The sequence below is a fragment of the Mastigoproctus giganteus genome, chromosome 6 (genome assembly GCF_048544385.1).
Source record: "Mastigoproctus giganteus isolate SK-2022 chromosome 6, ASM4854438v1, whole genome shotgun sequence".
In the NCBI taxonomy this organism is placed as follows: domain Eukaryota; kingdom Metazoa; phylum Arthropoda; class Arachnida; order Uropygi; family Thelyphonidae; genus Mastigoproctus; species Mastigoproctus giganteus.
In genome coordinates, this window is record NC_143580.1 from 124,604,533 (window position 1) to 124,630,977 (window position 26,445).

Consider the following 26,445-nt stretch of genomic DNA (forward strand, 5'->3'; position numbering starts at 1 on the left):
AATCACTGTTTATTTAAAGAAATTTGATTTATTTCTGATATGTGAATTTGAGGATTTAATCCCATTAGTTTAATATAAGTTGCCTTAATGTTCGCTCTAGTATACTATGTCCGTAGAAGCAATGGCCGAAGTTAACTGGCGCGGATCAGACAGCTTGTAAAGTCTCAGAATTATTTCCTTTTTTAAATGAGTTTCGTTCCTGGCCACGCTCCCTTGCCTCCACTCCCCGGGCGGAAGGGTGAGGTTACCCTTGGTCTCATCCCCCCCCCCCGTTTCCCCTCTGGTGGGGCACGGGCCTACTCCACTGATTTGGGGTTCATCTCCTCTAACGACCTCGTATCTCTTGTCTTTTCCCCCCAGCCTTGTCTCCCCCCCAACTTACAACTACTAGCGTTCGAATCATTGTTAAATTGCTTGAGCCCTACACCCAAAAACTTAATAACATTAAATCGCATAACTAGTAATTCTTTTGGCTGACCTCTATCTATAGAGTGCTCTTTTTTTTTTTTTTTTTTTTTTAGGGTCTAGCCACTGAAACCTCGGGAAATTGGGTGAGCAACGTTGGGTCCCGGTAGGGGCCCAGCGACCAAATGACCAGAGGAACAACAGTAGACGACACTACACATATATTAGATCAATACGCCTTTACACCTCTGGGCATTGACAGTGTTCTGTTTCACACCTAAAATGTATACTACGCAGAGATGGGGGAACCCCTGGTGCCGTTTGACACTAAACACACTCTACACTCTCCAGGGCGTGATAAGTTGATTCTACAGAATAAAAACCATCCTTCAGCTCTTCAAAACGACCTCCGAGGTCTTTGTTCGCAGAAAGAAAATCAACGCCGAAGTGGCGAATAAAAATAATCCACCATATGCACCTGGTGTGAGCGGGACAACAGTTCGCCTCTCTGCTGTCCTAGATGGCAAAACATTTACTTTCAGAGGACGCTCAAGAGATTTCTATGCAGTGTCGGGTAGCTCATGAATTAAGCATAATGGTATTAAAATTATGCTATATTTTCTTCTATGGTTCTTGTATGCAAAATTTGTCATTGCACTGATCTTAAAGGACATCAGTACAACTTCTGAATTATCCTGTATGTCAAAACAACAGTACTTATTGAATATTATTTCTTTTTTTTTCCTTTTTTTCTCTCTTTCTTTCTCTCTCTTAACCAACACCACTGGGCTTTGTTTTTTCCAAACCAGTACCACAGTTTTTTTTAACCAGCACTACTCGCTGTTTTATTTATTTTTTCCCATAACCAGAACCACGGTTCCCCCTCCCCTCTGGAATGGGCCCCAGAGGATCCTGGCCCGCCTTCAATACTAGGTGGCTTAGAATCTCTTTTGAGACGGTATGTGCTCTACTGGGACTGGCCCATCTTCTTGTGATGTGGACGAGTACCCAGAATCATCTCGCCAGATGACAGATACTTCTGGATAGCCAAGTGGCCAGAACAACAACAGAACATGCACATTTCACACAAACCAACACTAATCACATTTCTGGCCCTTTTTCAGTGATTCTGTTTACAGAGACACGAGGCGGAGTTGAAAAGACGTTCCAGGTGCCGCCTTATACATATATACATGTCCACATATGATTTATTGCATATTATGTGAGTATAACTGTAAGTTCACTGGCCGATTTGCATATAATATAGACTAAAACTCACGGAGAAAACCATACTCCCTCCTCCTGAGATCGGATAACTACAATCCACATTGGAGACAACTGCAAAGATTTCTCCATTAAAACAGTATTTGAACTTGTACCTCTCCACAGAAGTGATAAAAACTCATTATGCTCCTATGGAGGACCACAGAATTATAAGCAAAACATTTCTAAACAAATGCAGATTTATTTGTTCACATTCGCCATTTGAAACACTATATGGATGCACCAGGAGCAGTGCCCCTTTGTGCAATTCTCTTTATCCATAATGATAATACCCCCTTACCTAACAGAGGATACTAAGTGTTAAATATAATTTAACACTTAGTAGTATCTCAAATTCGTCACCGAAACGCTACTTGGTTGTAAACGTTATTAATTTTATAAATAGAGATTTATACTAACCATATTACAGCGCAGATCAGCAGTTTAACTACTCTCATAGGTTGACTACTAGTGCTCTTTGTTATTTCTTAAATCTATTCTTTTAAGTGTTTCAAATGATGAATGTGATTTACAAAAAAAAAATATATTAGTCTGAAATACTGCCTGCAAGGAATTAAGTAGTACTTGTTTAGTTTATCTTGATATAGTGGTGCCATTCCTACGACACTATTAATACTTTTCCCCCCGCAATTTCAGTGACTAATATTTTACAACAAAATCCTATGAAATGTCAGAATTATGGTCGAGCTAACGGTAAGAACAAGAGTAATAAAATTGTTCCACGAGTTACTGATGGTTGCCAATCTTAAAGAATTACTACTTTTTGCTAGGATACAAAAATCGTTTGAAAATTTTTCCTATAACACTATTTCCATCAAACACCATAATCGTTAAAGAAACGAAATGCCATGTATTGGAAAACTGTGCTGTGTAATAACCATATTATTACTTTTTATGAATTTTTGACTGCCTGTCAGCTCAGTATTCGTTTTTTTCAAAGAACTGTTAGAGAAAGAGACATTTCTAACTATTCAGAAGATCGCATGCCAGACATACTCAAAAGAAAGCCATCACCCGAATACCTAATAACTTAATACTTTTGCGACATTCACTATCGCAGCTGTTTTTCATCCGTTTTGAAAAATTTCAATCCTAGAATTTGGACTCAAGGCTAAATATTACGTTAAGCGAATTTCAGAAGAGGCGCTTACCCATTTCAAGTTGGAATGACTAGACTCGATGAATCATCGAAAAATTTACTGACGGCAACTTCACAAGCAATGAACTGGAAGAGGAATAAAGTGGGATTTCCGCTAGGTGGCGGAGGTGACAGCAGTATATGAGTTGTGCTCCATCTTTTTGTTTATTTTCACTTATCTATTAGTCATTTACTAGATAAAATTAATACCAAAAGAAAGCGTCCAACTCCCTCCTTCTGAATATACCAACACCCTGGCATTGTCTGCCGTGAAGGGAATTTGTCGCTTACCAATGTACTCATATATTTTAAATTTGGTAGGACAAATAAAGATTTATTTATTTAGAAGAAGGTATCAATGCTCAGGTAAAGTTTTATTAATGATTTTCTGCATGCATATGACTTGCTATTTCATCTTCGTTCCCATACAAGTATCCCTCAATATCACGCAATTTCAGTGACTCCCTGCTCCGCTAAAGAATTAGACACTATCGCCTAGAGCTAAAGTCGGAAAGTAGCTCTCCTTCAACGGCCAACCCTTCCCTGGAGGATTAAAGAATTCAGTTGCCTATTATTGTCTCATACAATTTACCCTTTAGCATGGAAAAACAACCGTCGGATTCAACGGAACAGACGTGCAGCGTTTGTAGGACCACAAATAAATACACAATCAAGTGATCACGGTGCAGAATCAGAATTGGAAGCTGTTGTTCTTAAGTGGATATAGGGCGTTTGAATCAGAAACAACGCAAGAAATTTCTCAGCACAAGTTGTACGTCCACAAATGAAAATGACAGAACAGAACAACTGAATAACACAACTAAAGCGCCATCATGTATCATAGACACTAGTGACTCAGAAAATGAAGACCCTCCCAAAGCCCACTAGAAACCACACGGTAACGGAGCGGGACGGGAAACTAAATTACTCCTTAGCTCAAATTTCAGGCTGTGACACATGCCCAGAAGAATGTGAACACAAGAAAACAAGTGACGACCCCCAGGATATTAGTAACATTTTAGACCACATTACGGAAGGGAGCTGTAATGGATCTCATAGAGAAAATAAAAACGAAGCGAATCACAACCAACTAGCCCACTACAAACGGAGACAGGAAGACTCGCTTGAAGAACTCCTTCTCTCCATTTTCAAAACTCTCCAGGTAATCCAAAAGCAAAATCACGAACTAAGAGAACAAAACATGAAACTAATTGCCAGTCAGAAAGTAATGGATAAGAAACTGGACACCGTCCTAGCACAGCTACAAGATATTAACAGACCAGATAACCAGACACCTGAACACTTACGAGCTGGCCCTGCTACCTATCCTAAAGAAGAAAGAGCTTGATACTCTCCTCAGGACTACCTTCCCAGGTGAAACAAAAACAGTATTGCTCGAAGGTGATCCCTGCAGAGAACAGATACGCCCTGAAATTATGGAAAGTACAAAAAACTACTTCCCGAACGTTAGAAATCCAAACTGCCTCAACTTAGAACCATATGCACCGAAACAACCTACCTACGCACAGATAGTTACTCTCCCGTTAAAAAGCATAAGTTGTGATACCAATGAAAAACCCACTTATGCCAATATCGTCTCCCAGCAGTCACTCTTATAACAATCGCGACCTAAATCCCCTTTGGAAGTGACATTAATGGCCAATGATCCAACTTCTCACCAATATAGTTCTGTAAATAGAACGGTTACCCAGAGAGCTAGTCCCATTCAAGGAACAACCCCAGCATGGCCCAACAAAGCCATACAAGTTGACCAATCCAACATATTGAAGGCAATATACAATATAACATCCATCCAAACAAAATCTAAAATCTTCATATCGAGACTCGGGCCTTCAACAATCGGTGCCAATATATCTAAAGTTCTTTGAGGAGCAAATAGGGATCAAGGTCGCTGTGAAACCTTTGAAAACAAGTTATCTCTTCTATGCTTCATTCACTATTACTTGTGACAAACATGATGAACTAAAAGTACTGGATACTAGCACCTGGCCACCGGGAACTCTAATAAAAATGTACAAAGAACGGACCTCTTCCTCACTCTACCGCATGAGATCGAATACAACAGAGGGATAGCAACCAACGTCAACCTCATGCCAACTTGTCCCAATACTTCCCCTTAAATTCTTCTACCAAAACGTACGCAGTATCAACAATAAACCACACCATCTACAAACAATCATGTTACTATCTGAATATCAGTTCATCTGCTTGACCGAAACTCGGTTATCTCACGAAAGGCAACTGGATGTAATAGGCCAGCCTCTCGATTATCTCAGCCTCCATAACTCCAGGGATAGCAGACGCGGCGGAGGTGTTGCATTGCTGTATTCATCTAGTTTTAAGCAATCGAGATTTAAAGTGACCAAATCAGATAACTTCGAAGCCCTATGTGCCACATTTAGAAAGGATGCCATACTATTACAAATTTGTCTGGTGTACCTACCCCCAATCACACAGAAGATTCCCGGAGTGAACTACAAGCATGGATAGCAGCCAATCTAGCCCCCCCCCAATACCCCAACCTTCATTATAGGCGATTTTAACATGCCTATGCCTAAAAATGATGAGGCCACTGAAGATCTCAGAACACTTGTTGGTACATTTGGCTTAGTTCATCAAACCACACCTCCTACCAGGGGAAACCAGACACTAGATCAGTTATTCCACAATCTCCCGGATCTTAATCTGACCACTAAACATTACAGCTTCCCTTCTGATCACTCTCCCATCACGTTAGAGTTCAACGTTACTAACGACTCAAACATTGGCGAAGCCTTCGGGAATGAAGTGCTGACCAAAACAGTATACTCCATCAAATACTTAAACCCAGAGATCATCTTGGCACGTCTCACAGAATAAACTGGAAGGATCTACAGCAAGAACCAATAGACATCGCTATATCTAGCCTTGCTAACCAGCTAGTTGAAATTGCCACCCAAGGAGCTTCCAAGCAAATAAAATTATCAGACAGATCCAATGCATGGTTCAATGCTGAAGTCAGAGAAGCATTCAAGAAGAAACAAAAAACTTTCAGAAAATGGAAAAGGTTTCAATACTCAGCTGACTATCAGCAGATGTACAAGAAAGAGCGGGCAACCTTCCTTAAATATAAAAGAAAAGCAATCCGGCAGCTGGTACTCAACAGAATAAATCACTCCAAACGTATTGCATCCAAATGCAACAAAGATTTCTATATGGAAGAGAAGGTATTTCATGAATGGGTATCTATGACTTTCAACGAGGTGCCATCAGACCCAAAAACCCCAAAACTTTCCTCATACACTCCAGACAGCCCCTTTCAACTATATCTCTAACAAAGCAACACCTTATAAATACCATCACTAGACTTCCCAATAAAACTACAATTGGTCCTGACGGTTTTCCTCTATTCATGCAATGAAGTGCAGTGCCTTCATTGTGGAGCCCCTTCTGTCAATTTTTAATCAGATATTAAATTCCGGATCAATTCCGACATTATGGAATCACTACAGGGTACAACCCATACCCAAAAGAAGAAACCCTAAGGAGCCTAAGGACTTCAGACCGATCTCAGTGGGCTGCTCTCTATTAAAAGTGTTTGAGAAAATTTCTTATCAACACTGATCGAACAATGCTTCTCTCATAGACCCAAACATCTGCATACTGTGATCCCCAAAAGATCTACATATACAAACCTACTAGACACCCTGTTTAAAATTCAAACTGCTCTCAACAGTAAATCTCAGCTGGACGTCATCTTCCTTGATATTTCATCTGCTTATGATAAGCTCTCAATTCCTGCTCTCATCTACATTCTGGAAAAATACTTTGGCATTACAGGAATGCCTGTTAAAAGCCATCAACCTCATCCTTACGCCAAGACAACTCATCATCAAACATAAATCCTTCAAACAGGAGCGTGTTATAACACGAGAGTACCGCAGGGAGGTGTCCTGTTCGGTTTGTGGTTCGCCGCGGCCCTTGAACCTTGCTTCGCAAGGTACACTGATTTCTCATCAAATTATTTATAAAATAAAAAGACCCTGAACAAACCCACCTCATAAATCAGCGAGCGGCCGTCCTGATCAACAGCCTTGTAACTATCTACTGCAGATAGGTCTTAGCTAAACATATCTAAATCAGCCCAAATCACATTTACAAAAAAGAGAATCAAAAATGACATCCCAGCGTATCACAACGGAGTGCAGATAAGGAAAGTGAAGTCTCACTCCGACCTCGGCTTGACTTGGGACGAGGGCCTCACTTTTCAAAACCATTTTTCGACCATGAAAACTAAGACTTTTTTCGGCGATGTGGGCAATTCGACAAGAGCTGACGGGGTTACTCCACGTCGATGTAGTCGGCGGATACGTCCAGCGGTGCCTATAACCAATCGCACTATGCATCACCAATCTGGTCTTCTGCACTGACCTCGTACATAAACAGATTCCTGGCAGTCGAGTTCTGGGTAATGCGATGGATGAACAGAGTCCACGGGCAACGCATTCACCATCTCCAGGCTGTTTTATATACCAATTTAAATATAACTCCCTGGAGAGTTCACATTGCATCCAGCAATATTCTTCTTCTGTCTCAGATGCTTACCGGTGTGATTGATGCCCCCGGTCTTCACAGAGTTATCGCTACTACACGTGCTGGACGCAGTAATGACAATCCCTACTTACCGTTGCATTCTACACTATCCAACCTGTGCCGTCTGAAGAACTTCTTTCCGAACAACACAGTCCCCCTTTTCAATTCATTGGCAATAGATCCTGTGAAGGTAAGCAGTACAGAGTTAAGAGCCTCTCTGAAGCTTACAGCTTGCTTGAACTATAGAGGTATGAAGAAGAAGCTTGAACTAGAAAAAAGCTAGGAACTTGAACTTTATAAATAGAAAGTTATGACCAAAATATAAAACAACTGTTGGACATCTACCTTTTTAGGATACTGTGAATAATTTCCTCTTCTAATTTTTTCGATAATTACATTCTGTAAATAATACTGTAAATGATTCGCACTTTTGTAAATATTGTAAACATGTTTTGTAAATATTGCATTGTAAAAATTGCCATTCTTGCATATTTGTATACCCTTCTAGCCGGTCGGCTGTGTAAAAGGGTGAAAGCAATCACTTGCTATAATAATAAACGGATTTAATAATAATAATAATAATAATAGTGAAAAGTAACTGAAGGGTTGGAAATTATAAAGTAAACTGAATAATATCTTTTTCTTGTCTTATATCTCGCGTATTCTTACATCTGAATTATTGAAATTTTTATTGTCTGAACGGATTCACACTTCTATATTCCAAAGTCAAAAGAAGATTGCGCAGTTCATAAAAGTCAATTATTTTAAATGGAGAGACTCACCTAATATTGCTACTACCTCATCGTCTTGAATGACCTCCAATGAGCCCGTGACCACAAAACTCAGAGTGTCAATGCTTTCCCCTGTATGATAGAGTAAGTCACCTGGCGCACTATGATCCATGGTAAAATACATTGCCAAAGCTCTTAAACAACCATCACTGGCTAGACGAAAGCCCGGGTGTTCGTTGAATACATTGCGATTCAAGTGTACACAAATGTCAGCAGTCATGTCTTTAGGACAATAACTTAGCACCTGAAACAATGAAGAATATGGAATGTAATGAATTTTTCATATCAGAAAGCATTACCATATTAGTATTTATATCATCAAAAAGTTATGACAAGTTGTAAACGATTAAAGTGATTTAGAGGTGAAGCAAATTTGGATAATCTATTCTATACCATTCAGAATTCATTTAATTCTGACTTACATTTATCAACTATTGGTTTGATCATATGAAACAAATTACTTATTACATCTCACTAAAGAACAGCTAAACTTTTTACAACTTATTATATTTTTAAAAATATAAATATTTCTTAATATTTTCTACAGGATAAACTGTTTATAAACCAGTTGTTAAATTAAAAAGCTGAAAGCAGTCTTTGCATACTCCTCTTCTGATGAGATATTTTTTAAACGAGTACAGAGCTATTATTATTATTATTATTATTATTATTATTATTATTGCTGCGCTTATATTATTTCTCCCTGTTGGGAGTTCCAACAGGGAGACCTCGTGACGGGTATTGCTACCAAGTACACAGAGTGGTTGTTGTTATTTCTGGTATTACTGTTGGTCGAGGAACTCTCTGACTATTCTACTGGTGTTCGGGAATGCAACCTTCTGGAATTCCAGATAGGTGTTCGCTGGGAGACCTATTGCTGCTCGTCTTTATGTAGAGTCTTTGGCTTCATATTGGTGGTTGGCAAGATGATCGGGATGATCGTTACCTGTTGCATATGCCACATCTCTTTGGTCTTAGGTTCGTGCAATTCCTGATTTTTTTTGCACGAGTTTTCAGGAGGTTGCCAGTGTTGGACACTGCTATGTCAATCAGATAGGTAGTTTTTTCCTCCTTGTCAACAAGGGTTATATTCGGTCTGTTGTGCGGGATTGTCTTATCCGTTATTATTATTATTATTATTATTAATTTATTTCCGAAGAAATGTCCCTTTACAGCTATGCAGCTAGAGGACATGAGTTGCATACAGAGATAAAACATAAAATACAGACAAATGCATTGTATACAGAGCCAGATACAATATACGGCCTTAAACCATTGGTGAAGATACAAAAACAAAGGTACAACAAATAAAAGTGTATACGGATACATCGGAGCGTGCATAGTGCGGCATCACAGAGAGTCCACCTAGAGCATGACTAAGGCATACATGTCTGCAAGAATGGAAGATCTGTAGGTTCTGTCCTTGCAAAGTTTCTCAACATCTATGGCTAATCTATTAAAAATTTGGAAGGAGTTATGTGGAAACATGTTGTCCAGGGAGGACATGCTACGCAGCTTCGATCTGTATGAGAAGGTGTTGGACTGGCATCTTCTCCTGTCGGACGGTCTGGCGATGATATCCCATATATCAGGTGAGCTCAGTTTTCCGGATAGAAGCTGAGAGAGAATAAGAAGGTTCCTAGAGATGATGTGATACCTCCAAGGAAGCGTATTAAGATTGGTGACCAGAACAGATTTTGAGATTGTAGGTGTTAGCCCGGCAACCCTATTTAGCCATTTCAAGATCCAAAATTCCAGGGAGAGGAACCTGGCTTGGTATGATGAGGGTGCTAAGGACCATATAGTCGAGGCATATAAAGAAATTGGGAAAATGCAACGAAGAATGTATTTGATGATAAGGTCCGGGTTATGGAAGTTGGAGATCTTTTGTTTTACTGTCCATAAAGCCGAATATGTTTCGTTCGAGTGGCATTAAAGTGAGGCAAGAAGGTGAGGTCTTTGTCCCAGGTGACACCCAAATCCTTATGTTGGGTGACTTTTTTTAACTGGAGAGTTCGCTATAATGATGTTCACATCGTTGGTATTTTTCTTCTTGGTGATAGAGAGTTGTGAAGTTTTCTCTTTATTAATGGAGAGCCCAATCGCATGAAGGTAGTTTTCCAGTTCATGTAGCTGTCGGTTGGAGCTCACAGTAATAGACTGGAGAGACTGGGGGCATTTTGTGATGATGAAGAACTTAATATCATTTGCGTTGGTGGTAAAATTAGTACGGTTTGATAGGAGGGGTTCTAAAGATGCGGCGAAGAGGGCGGCAGAGAGAACGCCCCCTTGGGGGAGCCCTCTGGAGCAGAGAATGTGGTGATTATGGTTTTGATTTCTGCTCCATAGGGTCCTGGACTGAAGGAGTTTCCTAAGGAGAACTAGGATGTTGCCAGAGATTTTGAAGTAGTTGCACAGTATGGTACATAATGCATGGGTCGACAGATTGTCAAAGGCCGCCTTAATGTCGAGGAACACAATATCCAGTTGCTCTTTATTGCTTAAGGAACTTTCAATTCTGAAGAGTGTGTGTCCAAGAGGTTGGTGATCGTGGATCGTCCAGGTAGTACACTATGGAGGTATGGAGGTTTGTGGCCAAACATGTGATGGGTGAGAGCAGGAAGTATGGCTTTTTCCAAGATTTTGAGGAAAGTGCATCCTTTGGAAATTGGTCTGTAGTCATTAGGCGATTTTGGGTTAGACTTTTTTGGAACGGGAGAAACATAATGTGTTCCAGATAGCAGGGTAAACTCCTGTTACGAGGACAGAATTGAATGCGTCAAGCAAGAGGTCAATGATATATACACTGCATAGTTTAATCATAAAAACAGGGAATCCATCCGGGCCAGTGGTAGACTTGTTGGGAAGACTGTTGATTACCTCAGTAAGGCGATCCTTTGTGATGGCTATTTTATCCAGTGATGTCTGGTTAGCTGGTGGATTAACCTGAATAAAGGGGTTTGGGGCAGGTAGGGGCTTAGTTTCGAGCGAGTTATCCCACGCGAGGTCTTCCTCGCGTGGGCTAACTCGCTCGAAACTAAGCCCCTACCTGTCAGTGGTCATGGGGGACTGTTGGTTCTTGTTGGTATAGATTCTTTTCCCAAGTTTCATTCTGTGTGCAATCCAGTCGTTCTGCGCCTTCCTCCGAATGCGTAGGAAGCGTGCCCGATGTTTTTTTATAGAGCTGGTAGTCGGCTAGATCCCGTGTTCTTTGCCATTTCCAGTATAGTTTCTGTTTCACGATGAAGGCGAGTTTTGCCTCGCTGGTAAACCAGTTCTTGGTCCTGGGAGACAGGCGTACATATTTGGAGGACCCTTCACGGGCGATGTCTTTTAACAAGTTAGTTAAATTGGTAAGCGTTTGATCAGGATGGCTAGAAGCAATTTTTTCCCAGTCTGTAGTTTTTAGTCTTTATAGGATGATTTGAGGTTGCATATATTTTAATGAGAAGATCTTGAGTTGGGATTCTTTATGGTCATGTTGTTTAAGTTGTCGGGGAGAGCATAGGCTTTCACTATCAAAGGAAATTGGGAGGTGATCTGATGCAAACTTAAAAATCGGCGTTGTGAGAGTGAGATGGTCAAGGTTATGGAATAAGAGGTCGAGGTTTTGATGTCTTGTAGGTTGCGTATTTGTTAGTCTAAGGCCTAGAGATGAGAAGGAGCGTACGACGTCCTTCATAGCAGCTTCGTGTCTTGGGGAGGGCATGTTGAAATCTCCTAAAACAAAGGTAAGCATGTGAGGCTTGAGGTGGGTTATAATCCAGGTAGTTAGCTCATCCCTTGTGTCGGGATTATGGTCAGGAGGTAAATATACAGCTACAACTTGAGTTCTCACTTCTTTGACTTTAAAAATTGCAGAAATGGCTTCAAATGCAGGGGAGTCGCTGAGTTGTGCACACACAAGGTGATGGATGTCTGTAAATGATGGAGATGCCACCTCCACGTCTGTGGTCCCTGCCGTTGCAAACATTTCTGTAATGGTGGGGAGTGGCCATGTGGGTGAGTTGTCTTCCATGGTTAAGCCAAGTTTCCTGGATACAGATGAAATCATATTCGTCGAGCAGGAGGAGGAGGAGTCCCAGTACAGCTTGTGGGTAGGAGTCTCTAGTACTGCCTGGGGTTAGTAATTGTAATAATTATTATCATCATTTAAGTTTTTCTCCTTTATGGGATTTTTTCGCCCCGGGATGGTACTGAAACCAAGTGCATGGGGTGGTTGCGTGTCTCCGGTTACTATTATTATTGTTAATATTTTTACTGTTGTTCGAGGAACTCTCTTATTATCCTACAGGCGTTCCGAATCGAGGCGTTCTAGAGTTCCATGTAAGTGTTATCTGGGAGGCCCACTGCTGATAGATTCTTATGGATGGTTTTTTTATTTTTTTTGCATCATTCCAGTGATTGACACGGTGATCGGGACGATCATTATGTGTTCCACATGCCACATATCTTTGACTTTCTCTCTTAGTTCTAAGAACTTCCTGATCTTTTCCTCATATGTTTGTTGCTGATATATTGGTCACCGCTATGTCGATCAGATAGATACCCATTTCCTTCTTGTCAATGAGGTATATGTCTGATCTGTTGCGCAGCATCGTTTTGTCTGTTACTATGGGGCGGTCCCAGTACTGTCTGTGAGTAGGGGTCTCCAGTACGGCCTGGGGTTCAGACTTGTAATACAGTACACTTTTTTTGATCAGCTGGTATTTTTGCGCCAGCTTCTGTATATCTTGGCCACCTGGTCGTGTCGGTGAGTTTACAGCATCTGAGTGATCATCCTGCATCCCGCGGTGATGTGCCGAATTGATTCTGGGGCCAAGTGACTCGTCGGTCACTGCAGGGTCCACAGATATGTATTCCCTGTAGTTCGAGGACGTCTGAGCAGGTAGCACAGTGGTATCATCACCGTCCTCCCCACACCGGGCGGAAAAAGCCCGGGTTCGAATTCCGTCGATGACGCGAGGAACTTTAATGGGTTTTTAACCCCGTGGCTGAGTTAGTCTGTCTCAGGCGTAGATAGCAAGGTTTCTTCCACAAGAAACTAGGGTTTTTTTTCGTCCAGCAAAACAGGCAAATCGACCAGAGAACACACGCAATATAAAGACACAAATATAGGTAAATATAAGAAATTACCAGGTGACCCTAATATAATAAATTGATTTTTTATTTTTTATTTTTTTTGTAGTTCTGGCAAACAAATTCACATTCCAAACCAAACTATCATCTCTTCAGAGAATGATGTCGCTCGCAACTTCTAAGGATTGCAGAACAGTTTCTACTGCTGCGCTTCAGATTCTGACTGAACACATGCGTCTCGATCTTTATCTGGTTCAAAAATATTTAACCTACAGACTAAAAAGTAGAATACCCACTGATTACGCTTGACTTAAATGCTGGCATCAAGAGTGAAAATTTCAGATGCTGGAACGAGTGCTTCAGCATCTGGCAAGCTCGCCTGGATTGGAGAACAGTACCAAAGGATGTGTCATCTATTATTTTCTCCCTGATGTCACTTTTACAATCAAGAAATAGATAAAGAAATGGTTCACACCGAGCTCATATACATCATATCTCTTAATTGGCCATGGGTCCATAAATTATAAGTTTTTTCACTTTGGACTTGTTATTACAGATCTGTGTGCATGTAGTGGTATTGAAGATTGGGAGAAAATTGTATTTGTCGTTATTCAGTTTTAGGAGCATCAGAAACTAAGACCATGTTGCTCCGTGTATACTGTCTGTAAATTGCGTGAGCCCTGAGGTCGATTTTCTGTTTGCTGGACGAAAAACCAAAGTTTGGGAGCATATAATTTATCACTGTCCGTTTAACGAAAAACTTCATTCTCCGCTGAATTCTAGTTTCCGACCCATCTTCCCTGTGGTTAACAAAGATTCCTGAATAATAAAGATGCTTTTAAATGCTTCAAAATTTTTCAGAACCAGGGAAGGACGGCAATCCTACCAACTGTGCTGCTCACAAGAGCCAGATGACACTGACAGCATTCAGACATGCAATATTTCATCGTCGTGCATATAGTCAACTGCCCTTGTGGGTAGCACAGTTAGTAGGATCGTCGTCCTCCCCCACATCGGGTGGAAAAGACCAGAGTTCAAGTCCCATCGATGATATTAGGAATTTTTATGGACCTTTTTCACAACGTGGCTGAGTTAGTCGGTCTCAGGCGAGGGTAGCGAGGGTTGTTCGTCCTAAAAAACAGAAAATTGACCTCAGAACACATGCAATTTATATACAATATACACGGAGCAATATGGCCTTAGTCGTTGATGCTCCTAAAACCATACTACAATAAAAGCAACAACATACTAAACTGTATTATAGCGTTGGTATCGTCTCAAAATTTCCATGTTATACTTTCTGTCCTCACAGAATCTATCAGGATCGATTATACTAGTACGTTCCACGTAAAATCTATTAAAGCTGTTCGAAGTATTAGACAAAGCTACCTTCGCAGTTGCATGAGCAACAACAAAGAGGTAGCGTCGAGTTTACTTGGTTTCTCTTGGTGATTCGTCAATATATTTTATCACTAGAGCGTCTGTATTCATGCATATTGTGTACATATGTGCACAAGAAATTATTACGAGAGATTTTAAATTCACATATAAAGGACTTTGTGGTTAGCACAGCAGTCATAATCATCATCCTCTTACACTGATCGGAAAAGGATCGGGCTCAAATCCTGTTAATGACACGGCGAACGTTTGTGGGCTTTTCACTCCACGGCTAAATTAGTTCGTCTCAGGCGACTACAGAAAGGCTCTTTCAACCGGAAAGTTGGTTTTTTGTTTAGCAAAACAAACCAACCAGAGAACACATCCATTTTTTTTTTTTTTTTCGCAACGTGGACAATATGGCCTAAGTTTCTGATGCGCTTAAAACCCTACAACTAATCAACCAACAAAGTATGCTGTTATTAGGTGCATCTGTGTTTGTATGGTATGTATTGCATCAACCAGTATTCTTCTAAGAAAATTATAGTTGTAGTAGCTGTTGACACTCAATTTTCTGCTCTGTAGAGTGAAGCCCGCTGTAGCAGACATTCTCTTGTTGTATTAACGTCATAATGCGCTGGTCCCACAAGAATTAGTTATTGTCGATGACTCAACTGTCAGAGAAACTGGAAATATAACGTGCAAAACGCATAGGTGGAAGAGGACCAGGGTAGGTCTACCAGTGGCAAAAGTTCATGACGTTGTAGAGAAGATGTCATCTTTTAAGGGCAAAAAATGGTGATAATGTTGTACACGGTGACACTACTGACATTAAGTTGTTTGTTATTTGGAGCATTAGCAACTAAGGCCATATTGCTCCGGGATATGCGGTGGTCATTCCCTGACATTCCCGCATCCTCCGTATTTGGTGGTGACGGGCTCGAACCCCGGTCTAATCAAGAAGCGTGTGCTACTCACTGCTGCTCCTTCCCACCTGGCTACGGAGGCGCCTACTGACATTAAGAGTAGGAGATATACGGCCTTTGTTCTTAACAACAAAGACCTGTTCTCGTTAAGAATTGACAATTGAATTGTTAGTGACCTGTTCTTGTTAAGGTCAATGTTGAAAAAAAGTCAGGAGTTAGGGTCAAAATTGAAAGTGTCTGCAATTTTGCCCAGACACGATAGGAGGGTGTATATGATGAAAGCCTTGTCCATCAATTCGGCCCTGAAGAGAATGTGCAAGGCTCATGTGTTAGAATTCTTCTCAACACTCAACACGGTCTGTGCTTGTTAATAGGAGAAACTGCTAATACAGGGATGGCATACGCTAAAAGAGAAAGGGTGCAAGAATATTTGCTGATGCTATCGAGACAGTGCTAGGTGATTCGGAAAACTGCTAGCTAGAGGAGGACGATACAAGGACTAAGACTAATAGCTCAACAGTAGCCGCAGGCAGAGGTGAAAGTGATTCATGCACTGCTTCTATTGGAATGAGCAGCAGCCTGGAAAGCGAGTTGCCGGGGATTTCAAGAACTGTTGGGTGTCATTATGGAACAAGTAAATACATGGGCTGTGTTAGGATAACTAAGAGAAAGAACAGGTGCATGCATACTTGAATGTACACCAATGCTATGTGTATAGTAAATAAATTTGATGAATTTTAATTGCTGGTCAAGACATCAATAGCGGATATTGTTGGGATATCAGAGACATGGTGTCACACAAATGTAATGAATGCAGAGTTGGAATTTGGGGATTACAATGTGTACAGAAAGGATGGAAAGGGAAAATGAGAGTAGAAGTGTGTTATAGGCCTAATGACTCTGATGAGTACAATGAACTATACAGAGAATTAGAATGGACCAGTATATCAGAATATCTTACATTGGGAGATTTTAAAGTCACAGATATTGACTGGAACTTGTGGATTGGTCACTCGCACACTAGCAAGATTTTTGTGGATTTATTGGATGATTGTTTTCTGCAGCAGCAGCATGTTCGAAAGGCGACCAGAGAGGGTAATCCACTTGATCTGATTATCAGCAGTGATTATTCATGCATTAAGAATTCGCAGATAAAGGGACCACTAGGTGGCAGTGGTCATCGTGTCCTAATGTAGGACACTACAATCATGGGTAAAGGGTATGGTTTTTGTTTTCAGAAAGGTGACTACAGTGGTCTCAGACAGTTTTTAAATTCCATACGGTGGGGTCAACTGATGATGTTACCAACAGCAAATTCTAAATGCGAACATTCAAGAAATTAATCTTGTAAGCTAATAGGATTTTCATACCAACTCAGAAATACTGTTCAAGGATTAGGCCTAAATGGGTATCGGATGAACTAATGAGACTCGTTGCAGAGAAGGAAAATCCATGGAATGCACATAAAATATCAGGCGACACAGAAGCCTCTGATAGATATAAAGTAGTCTGTAATCAAGTCACACAAGAGGGTCGGCAAGCGAAAGCAGATTACGAAAAATCTTTCGCAATGATACAAAGAAAAACAGCAAGGACTTCTTTACTTATATAAACTCTAGAAGGAAGGGGATGAATCAGATTGGTCCACTTGATATCAATGATTCGACTGTTGATCCTACTTAGACAACTGACAAACTGAATGAGTATTTTGCATCTACATTCACATAAGGAATTCTGTAGGGAAGTGGAGGATAGAAGCTTATTAAACTCTAACAGGGAGCTGAATGATTTTTAATAGCTGAGAGCAGAGTGGAAGAGAAATTGTTTAAGTTAAACATAAGAAAGGCACCTGGGGTGGATGGGATCTATCCAGTTATATTAAAGGAGGCGGCAAAGCAAGAAAACCTTTAGACATAATTATGGCAGCATCCTTGGACTCAGGAGACGTTCCCACGGACTGAAGATGTTCAAATGTATCCCCAATTCACAAAGGGGGATCAAAGGGTGACACCAGTAATTACATGCCTGTTATTTTAACTTCTGTTCCGGGGAAATTAATGGAGACACTGGTTAAAGAAGCAGTGCAGGATGACATAGACAAAACTGCAGCAATAATTCAGACACAGCATGGGTTTGTTAAGGGAAAGTCTTGTCTGACGAATTTCACTGGATACTACGATGTGGTCACAAAAAAACTGGATACAAAAAATAACTCTGATATCATATATTTTTAATTTCAGAAAGCTTTTGATACTGTTCCACATGGAAGGCTACTGTACAAATTGGATCAGTATGGCATTATGGGTAACTTGCAACAATGGATAAATGGATGGTTGAGTGGGAGAAGACAGAGAGTGGTAATCAAGGCATACTCCTCTTTTGGATTAATTTACTAACGGAGTTACCCAGGGTTCAGTGGTGGGCCCAACCTTGTTTTTTATATTTATCAATGATATTGATGAAGGTATATAATGCTTAATGTCGAAGTTTGCAGATGATACAAAGGTTAGCATGGTTGTTAATGACAGTATGCTACTGCACAGGATCTAGAAAAGTTGGGCAGATGGGTTGAGAAGTGGCAACTGAAGTTTAACATTGACGAATGTAAAGTACTGCATATGGGTAGAAGTAACCACAGAGAAATGTTCCAACTACATATGTTGTACTACACTCAGGGTAGTGGAGAATGAAAATGACCTGGGAGTAATTGTGCAGTCAGATATGAAGTTCACTGAGCAGTACAGACAGACTGACAGAGTAGATAATCTGGTCTTGTCAATGATATCCAGGAACTTTGCTAACAGGAAAAAGGAAGCGATTGTCCTATTGTGTAAGGCAATGGTGAGGACTCACTCACTCACTTTGACTGGAGGACTCACCTTGAACACTGAGTACAGGTCTGGAGGTCTCAGTTTAAGAAGCATTTACAGTTACTAGAACGAGTACAGAGAAGGGCAACAAGGTTGGTAAGAGGAACAAAGGGGTGCTCTTACCGAGATATGCGCTTAAGTTCTCTAAACTGCAGCATCTGGAAACTAGGCACCTGAGAGGTGATCTGATTGAGGTCTATAAGGCCTTGAATGGTTTGAGCAGGCTCAGTGCCGATGGGATTCTTCCTCTTGCTGAGAATACAATCCTGAGGGTCATAAAACTCAAATTGAGGAAAGACAATTGTAGAATAGATGTGCGGAAATTTGGCTTTAGCCAGCAGGTAGTTGATTGCTGGAACACACTTCCATCTGTCATTGTGAAAGTTGACAGCTTAAATAAATTCAAGAACTAGACAAAAGTTTGGAGCGAATGGATGGGTGAAATGGGAAGTATTAGGGTGTTTTTTTTTTTTTTTTTGTTTTTTGCTGATGCTGTATAATATTGCTTTCTTGCATCACATGCCTCTACTAATATTAATGCTAATAATTGTGTATCCATTTCGGATAGAAACGTTTGGGATAACTATACTGTTCATATAGTTGAAAATGTATAAATATACGCCATGCACTATGAAATAGATAAAGTTAACAGAAAAACCTCGTGCAGCATTCAAAAGCTCGGGTCAGAATAATCAATACGGATAATTATAAAAGACCTTGCCAGATGTGAAGGAAAATTCGCAGTTTTGTATATATAAAATTTGATTAATTGCGTGTTCAACAATAGTTCTAACCTTTGTTGTTTGATATTTAGGAAAGATATACATTGGATACATATACATTGGAAATATCGCCTTCAGAAAGAATGGCGATATAGAGAAAAATTGATTGCGTATTATCGGTTACTGATGCTGTAAATTGTTCTGCAGTACAGAGATTAACTTATATAATGATGTTAACAAATTTATATTGCTAAAATATTACTCTAGCTTTCCATAAAGTAATATCACTCTATATTTAAAACTTTTGTGATAGTAACAAAAAAAAAAAAAAAAAAAACCTTCAGTGACTGGGATGGCTACTACAGCAAGCTGAATTCACCCTCACGATCTGGAATCAGATCTGTACAATTCTGATCTTGGGAGAAGGTGCGTCATATCTGTTTGGAAGAATCCAATCGCAGATGGATACACAACAGCCATGAAGGGATGCAGCTGGTCGGAAACAACTTCCAGATAACCTGTAACATCTAATTGGTGCTTCATTTGCGCACCATGATTTGATCACATGATGTGATCACATGATTACACAGCTACCACCAACCTGCATTGTTGATACCCATCAGGATGGGTCCATGGATTTATGCTGTTTTCCCATATTCCGCCTCCTCTGACCTCAACATGTTGTTTCCGATCACACGAACTCTGTTGCCCGAGTGTTATTTGGTTACGTTACTGGATCAATCACAATACACCTGAGATACAGACATAAGTGACAGCTACAGGGTTGCAGCTTCCGAGCCACTCATAGCAGTGCATTTGGCACTGCTATGAGTGGCTCGGATAAGATGAAATCTTTCATCTTATCAATTTTTGTACTGAACTTCACACACAGCATACCTACATTATTGGTACCAGTGTTAGCAAATGATGCAAGAAAGCAAGCTTACATCAGCCAAAACAAAAAAAAAAAAAAAAAAAAAAAAACTTACACCGTTCACTCATCCGTATCTTCCAAGAATTTGTCTAGTTCTACCTTGAATGTCACCCTATCCACTTCAACAACAACATATGGAAGCCTGTTCCAACAATCTACCACACGCTGGCTGAAGGTAAACTTCCACACATATATCCTGCAACCCTCCTTACTCAACTTGAATTTATGCCCCTCATCTGTGGTCTCAGAAAGAGGAAGAATGCCATCAACATTTAGCTTACTCAATCCATTCAAAATCTTAAGCACTTCAGTCAGATCTTCCCAGCAGATACCTAATCTCCAGACGTTGCAATTTGCAGAACTGAAGCCTTTTTTTGCTAAGAGCACCCTTCCAATCTGTTCCCTTCCAATCTGGTTATAATTCTCTACACCTGTTCCAGCAGATTACTTCCCTCCTAAAATAAGGCCCCCAGACCTGTATATAGTACTCACGTACTGTGTACAGGTATTTAGTGTATCCACCTTGGTATTTAGTATATTTAGGTAACACTAAATACCTGTGTATCCACAGGTATTTAATGTATCCGCAGTCAGCTCTGCCGAATGGGTTGAAAGGGGGGGGGGTACACTAAATACTGCTGTTTTTTTATGAGAGTGGGGTAGCCGAGCGAAGGATTCCACTACAGAATAAAAAATGGCCAGACCGTTCAGAAATTACACCAGGCCAGAAAATGTAGCACATCCTTCTTTAGTGGATAAGTCAAAAACACTGAAAAATTAAATGCTACAGAAATAAGAGCTAGGAAGGTATCGAAAACAGCTGTCGGAAATTTTTAGGCAATGAGAAATCGCAAAATTACAGTGAAATTGTGGATGAACTAATTTTAGCATACAGAGAGTTGGGATGAAACATGTTGTCAAAGCTTCATTTCCTACATTCCCATTTAGACATTTTTCCTCACAACTTTGGAGCTGTCTCCGATGAAAGGTTTCGCCGATATATTTCTCAAGTGGAAAAAAGATACCAGGGAAAATGGAGTCCAAATATGTTGGCAGACTACTGTTGGAATATTGTGTGGGTGACACTAATGGATGATTATAAAAGACAAACTACAAAATAAGTGTTATGTTATCAACTAAACATTTTTTAAAAATTTTCTTTGTTCAATTGTATTGTATGTAATATTTTCTTCAAACATATGAAATATTTTTTACTAGAAACTTTGTTTTTGACTTTAATCCCTTCTCCCTTAAAACTGGTGGGTGTTACAGCAATATGGTGTCCATACCTGAATTCAGTAACGTCAAATCTACAAGAATCATCCTAAAAAAAATGTTTGTTTTTTTTCCCTACCAGTGTAATCTGCCTTAGCTTGCTTAACCTCCTTTGTGACTTAATTACGGGCTAATTTGTAAACCATAGGCTTCTGTATCACTTTATAATTCATATGCATCCCATGCATTTTTCTTCACTACCCCAAGTCTTATCAGTTCATCTTATCAGGACATCCATTTAGGTCTAAGCCTTCAACAGTATTGGATTACTTCCCTGAATGCCACCTATTTAGAATTTGCGGTTGGTAACATTATCAGGTGGTCCCAATGCATAGAATTTAAAAACTGTTGAGACCACTGTAGTCATCCTTACGAAAGCAAAAGTCTTTCCCTTTACCCTTCACAGTCTCTAATTAAATTACATATTAGTACACTGTTATCACTGCCACCCAGTGGGTCCTTTATCTGTTGATTTTTAATGCATGAATAATCGTGCTAATAACCAGATCGAAAGTATTTCTTCCTCTTGTCGCCGCTCTAACATGCTGCTGTAGAAAACAGTCATCCAAGAAATCTACAAAGTCTTGCAAGTGTATGCCTACACTTGCAAGACACACAAATTCTTGCAAGTGTAGACACGCTTACCAGCCCACAAATTCCAGTCAATGTCTAGAGAGTTAAAATCCCCCATTAGAAGACATTCTGATTTACTGGCCCACTCTATTTCTCTGTATAGCTGTTTGGTATATTCGTCACAATCATTAGGCCCATAGCACACTCCTACGGTCATTTTTGTTTTCCCAGTGCTTATGTCGTAACAAACCGACTCAACATTGCACTAGTCACCCATGTCGGCTGGATATACTGCCTTAGATTTAATATGCTTCTTAACTAAGAGCATGCTCCCCACTATTTCTGTCCTATCTGTAGTTCCTATATACTTTGTGCTTCCCATATTCAAATTCAGCAGCACTTATGTCAGAATGACATGTCTCTGCTATTCCTATGATGTCTGCATTTGATGACTTAATCTGTATTTAAAATTCATCAAATTTATTTACAATGCTACTGGCATTAGTGTACATGCAAGTATACATGCACATGTTCTTAGCCTTAGTTACCCTATCAGCGCCCATTTTACTTGTTCCATGATGACCCAATGCAGGAACTGAAATCCCCAGCACCTTGCTTTTCAGTTCTTGCATGTTCCAACAGAAGAAAAGTGCAAGATTTAACCTCTGATGCCGCTATTGTTTAATACTAGTCTGTGTATCCCCAAAAACTAGCAGTTTTCCGAACCACCTAAAACACTGCCTCCACAGCATCAGCTTATATTCTTGCACCCCTTTTAAGTGAATGCCATCCCTCTAAAAACAGTTCTCCTGTTAACAAGCACAGACCATGCTCCGAAAAATTCGCTTCTTAAGCCTTGCACATTCTCTACCGGGTCGAATTGATTGACAGGGCTCTGAACATGTACTCTCGCCTATCGTGTCTAGGTAGAATTGCAGACACTTTCAAATTCAGTTCTAACTCGTGACATTTGTCAACATTGTCATGTACTTATTAAGTAAGTTCTCAGATCTCCTACTCTTAATATCATTAGTGTCAATGTATACAACACTATCACTTTTTTGCCCTTTAAAGATATCTGCTATACAACGTCATCTACCTTTGCTCCTGGCAGACATACCCTGGTCCTATTCCACCTATCCTTTTGCACAATACATTTCCAGTTTCCATGGCAATACAGTCACCGACAATAACTACCTCCTGTGGACCAGTGCATTCTACTTTGGAAACTACCGCTGTGTTGTTTGATGCTCAGGTGTCGAGTTGGGCAGCTGAGAGCTTGATGGGCCCCATTTTAATAGCTTCGAGGGCATCTGCTTACTCTTCAAGCTCTCATAAACTCCCATCAGAATGTTGAGTTGTCGCCTAATTTCTTGACACTTTTTGCACCGAACATAAACAAAGACATCCTCCCTTGGCTGTATCATGTCCTATTTCAGAAATTTCCGCAATCATTGTACAAGTTGCACATTTTGTTAGGCCATTATTCATAGGAGAATTACTCTTCGGTTCTCTCCTGAGATTATCAATGAAAATTAATAAAACTAATTAATATAATTTATTAATTGACAATACTACACTAAGCTAATAGGTTCCTAAATACTAAGGATACGTATTATGCTATAAAGTATAAGTTACACCTTACGCTGTGAAGTTCAAGTTATACGTTACGCTATACTGGTACGCTAGCAAGGTTTTAAATTAGTCATATCCACACTAAAAGTAAAATTTCTTGGTTAAAAAAAAAATATATGCTAAATTACGTGGTTAGTACCTTCGAGCTACTTGTTTATCACAATTAAAACCCCACAATTCTACTGTGCTACTAGTTACGTGCTAGAAGTGCAGAAGGCGCCTCCGTAGCCAGGTGGGAAGGAGAAGCAGTGCGTAGCACACGCTTCTTGATTAGACCGGAGTTCGAGCACGTCACCACCAAATACGGAGGATGTGGAAAGGTCAGGGAATGACCACCGCATATCCCGGAGCAATATGGCCTTAGTTGCTAATGCTCCTAAAAACCAAAAAAAAAAAAAATAATAAAATAATAATAATAATAAAAAAATAACAAATAATAGAAGTGCAGAAGAACTGTAGGCAATCTACTAGCGAATATCGTGCTAATAGTATTCACGCCAAAATTCTGATATAAAAGCTATACGAATAATATGTCGTAACTTACAAAATATCTAGCTAAACTTAAAATTAGGATGTAACTAAAACTATTAAACAATTTGTTCAACACAATTTAATAAGTTAATAAATCAAAAAGACGGTAAAAATATCCAAAATATCCAACAAATTTATTCGCACCCACGAGGCGTTTAAAATCGCTTCCTGATTTTAAACCAGCACCAAAAGGGGATAATCGAGAAAAAATTTGTCCCCTTGGCCGCTGGTTTTAAATCGGAAAACGAAATTTCGCACAGAAATAGATAGCAAAACGGCATTCACTCTAACTCAAAATCGTTGTGATTAACAGGCAATCAATGTGCAGAAGTGGAAGGAGCTAGACCTGCTGTCGCAAAGATCCATGGGTAAGAACCTTGTACTAAATTTTAACCAGCAGCTTTTTTGACATGTCGAACATTACGTAACGAAATGAGAAGCACTAACACATTTCAAGTGGTGAACGTCTGATATTACATAAATAGGTATGGTTGCGCATTTATACACTGGTGTGCAAAACTTAAGGACCAGTCCGGTTTTAACCTGTAGCTTCTCATGGGAGTGGCCCGGATATGGGAAAAGCATACCAAAGGAACCTCGTGAGGTACAGAAATGATGAAGGAAACAACACCGACACAACAACCAAAACAAAACGGTACAGAGAGACTTTATTCAAAAATGGCAATATAGCACTGGCTGCCATGTTACAGATGCATCACTATCAAAGATGGTACAAAGGGAAGGGGTGGTCCTCAGTAGGAGATATGGCCACCCCCTAATGTCGATGCAGGTTTTGCATCATCTGTCCATACTTAGAACAATGTTGTTGATAAGTTCTTGCGGTAACATCTTCCATTCCTCTGTCAGCACCATCTTCAGCTGGTGAACATTTTCTGGTGTCTGCTAGGTGTCTGCCCAGAGGGTCCCATATGTGTTCGATAGGATTTAGATCGATGGAACGGGCAGACCAATCCATACGAACAATGTCCTCACTTTCCAAAAGCACATCAACAGCTGCAGTGCGATGGGGTGTGGCGTTATCATCCTTACACACGAACTCGGGGCCAATGGCACCTCGGAACAAATGCACATGGGGAAGGATTACCTCAGTACAGTAGCGTGACCGGTTACCTTCCAGTATCTGGAGTTGTGTACGTCCATCCAAGATAACGCCTCTCAAGACGAGAACAACTCGACAGCCATATCGATCCCTTTCAGCGGGGTGATACCGTGTGCCTGAATAAATTTAAGGAGGAACTGGACAGGCATTTGGAGGGAATGGTGTGATTTTTTTTTTTTTGGCTGATGCTGCATAAGCTCATATATTTGCTTTCTTGCATCACATGCCACTACTACTACTACTACTACTACTATAGTGTTGATCCTTAAGTTTTGCACACCCGTGTATGATATTTAAATGGTTAAATTTGAGCCTAAAATGGAGTAGATGTCAAAACAGACGCAATTAAAATTTTATTCGTGGTAAAATCGCTTTCAAACCATGTGTATTAATCCTTTCCAGTATGAGGTAGCCAAAGCTTTATGCTATGAGTGCTATTCAGCGTCTACAATAATTAAAAATTAACTTCCGGGATTATTTTTCTATTGCTCTCTCCTTGTAATAATTGATTAGATATCCTCGAATGGGCATCTCTGAATAAAGTATGCAGCTATGAATAACATGGATAGCTTAATTTCAGTAGGACGAGACAGTCTTGTAAAGTTACCATGTGATATCTCAATAAAATTTATCTTCAGTGGTTATAATGTGGCAGACGTTTGGCTACGCCTGAGGTCTGATTATCCCGTATTATCGAAAAAGACTCTAAAGCATTCTCCGTATTCTTATTAATAAAGTCAAAATACAGAAAGAGATCAGAATCGGATCTAAGATTGTCCCTTTCTACTACTGGACCTAATATCAGCAGGGCTGGAAATGGGGAAAAGGGCGAGTGGGTTCAGTTCCCCTCCTCGTTTCAGAGCTACTGCAACCGCATATACTAAAGTTACTGGGAGAAAGTTCTGTCTTCTTAGAATTACATAAATAAGGTCCATTAGTTTTGAAAAGACATTTCCACTCCTGATTTCAACAACAGTGATTTAGTACGAATAAAATTAGTTCTAAGCATCTAGTTCTAACCAGTGATTGTTGCTTGCACTCGCCTTGTTTGCCTTACATGACCACATGACCTCACGCTTTGTTTGCCTTACATGACCACATCCGGGTATTCTTTGTTTAATACTAACGTTTATGTTCAAGTGATGAAGGGTCCCTCGGACTCGAAAGTTACTTTACTTTATTTTACTTAATT

General features: G+C 40.1%; 1 protein-coding gene across 1 annotated transcript in view; it reads right to left on the bottom strand.

The window, feature by feature from the left end:
- The window catches only part of LOC150084558 (potassium voltage-gated channel protein eag-like), a 470,795-nt gene that overhangs the window by 80,498 nt on the left and 363,852 nt on the right, over positions 1-26,445 (bottom strand). Inside the window, exon 8 of the mRNA XM_090376286.1 lies at positions 8,203-8,455. Coding sequence (XP_090232412.1) covers positions 8,203-8,455 — 253 coding nt within the window. The remainder of the gene's footprint in view (positions 1-8,202; positions 8,456-26,445) is intronic.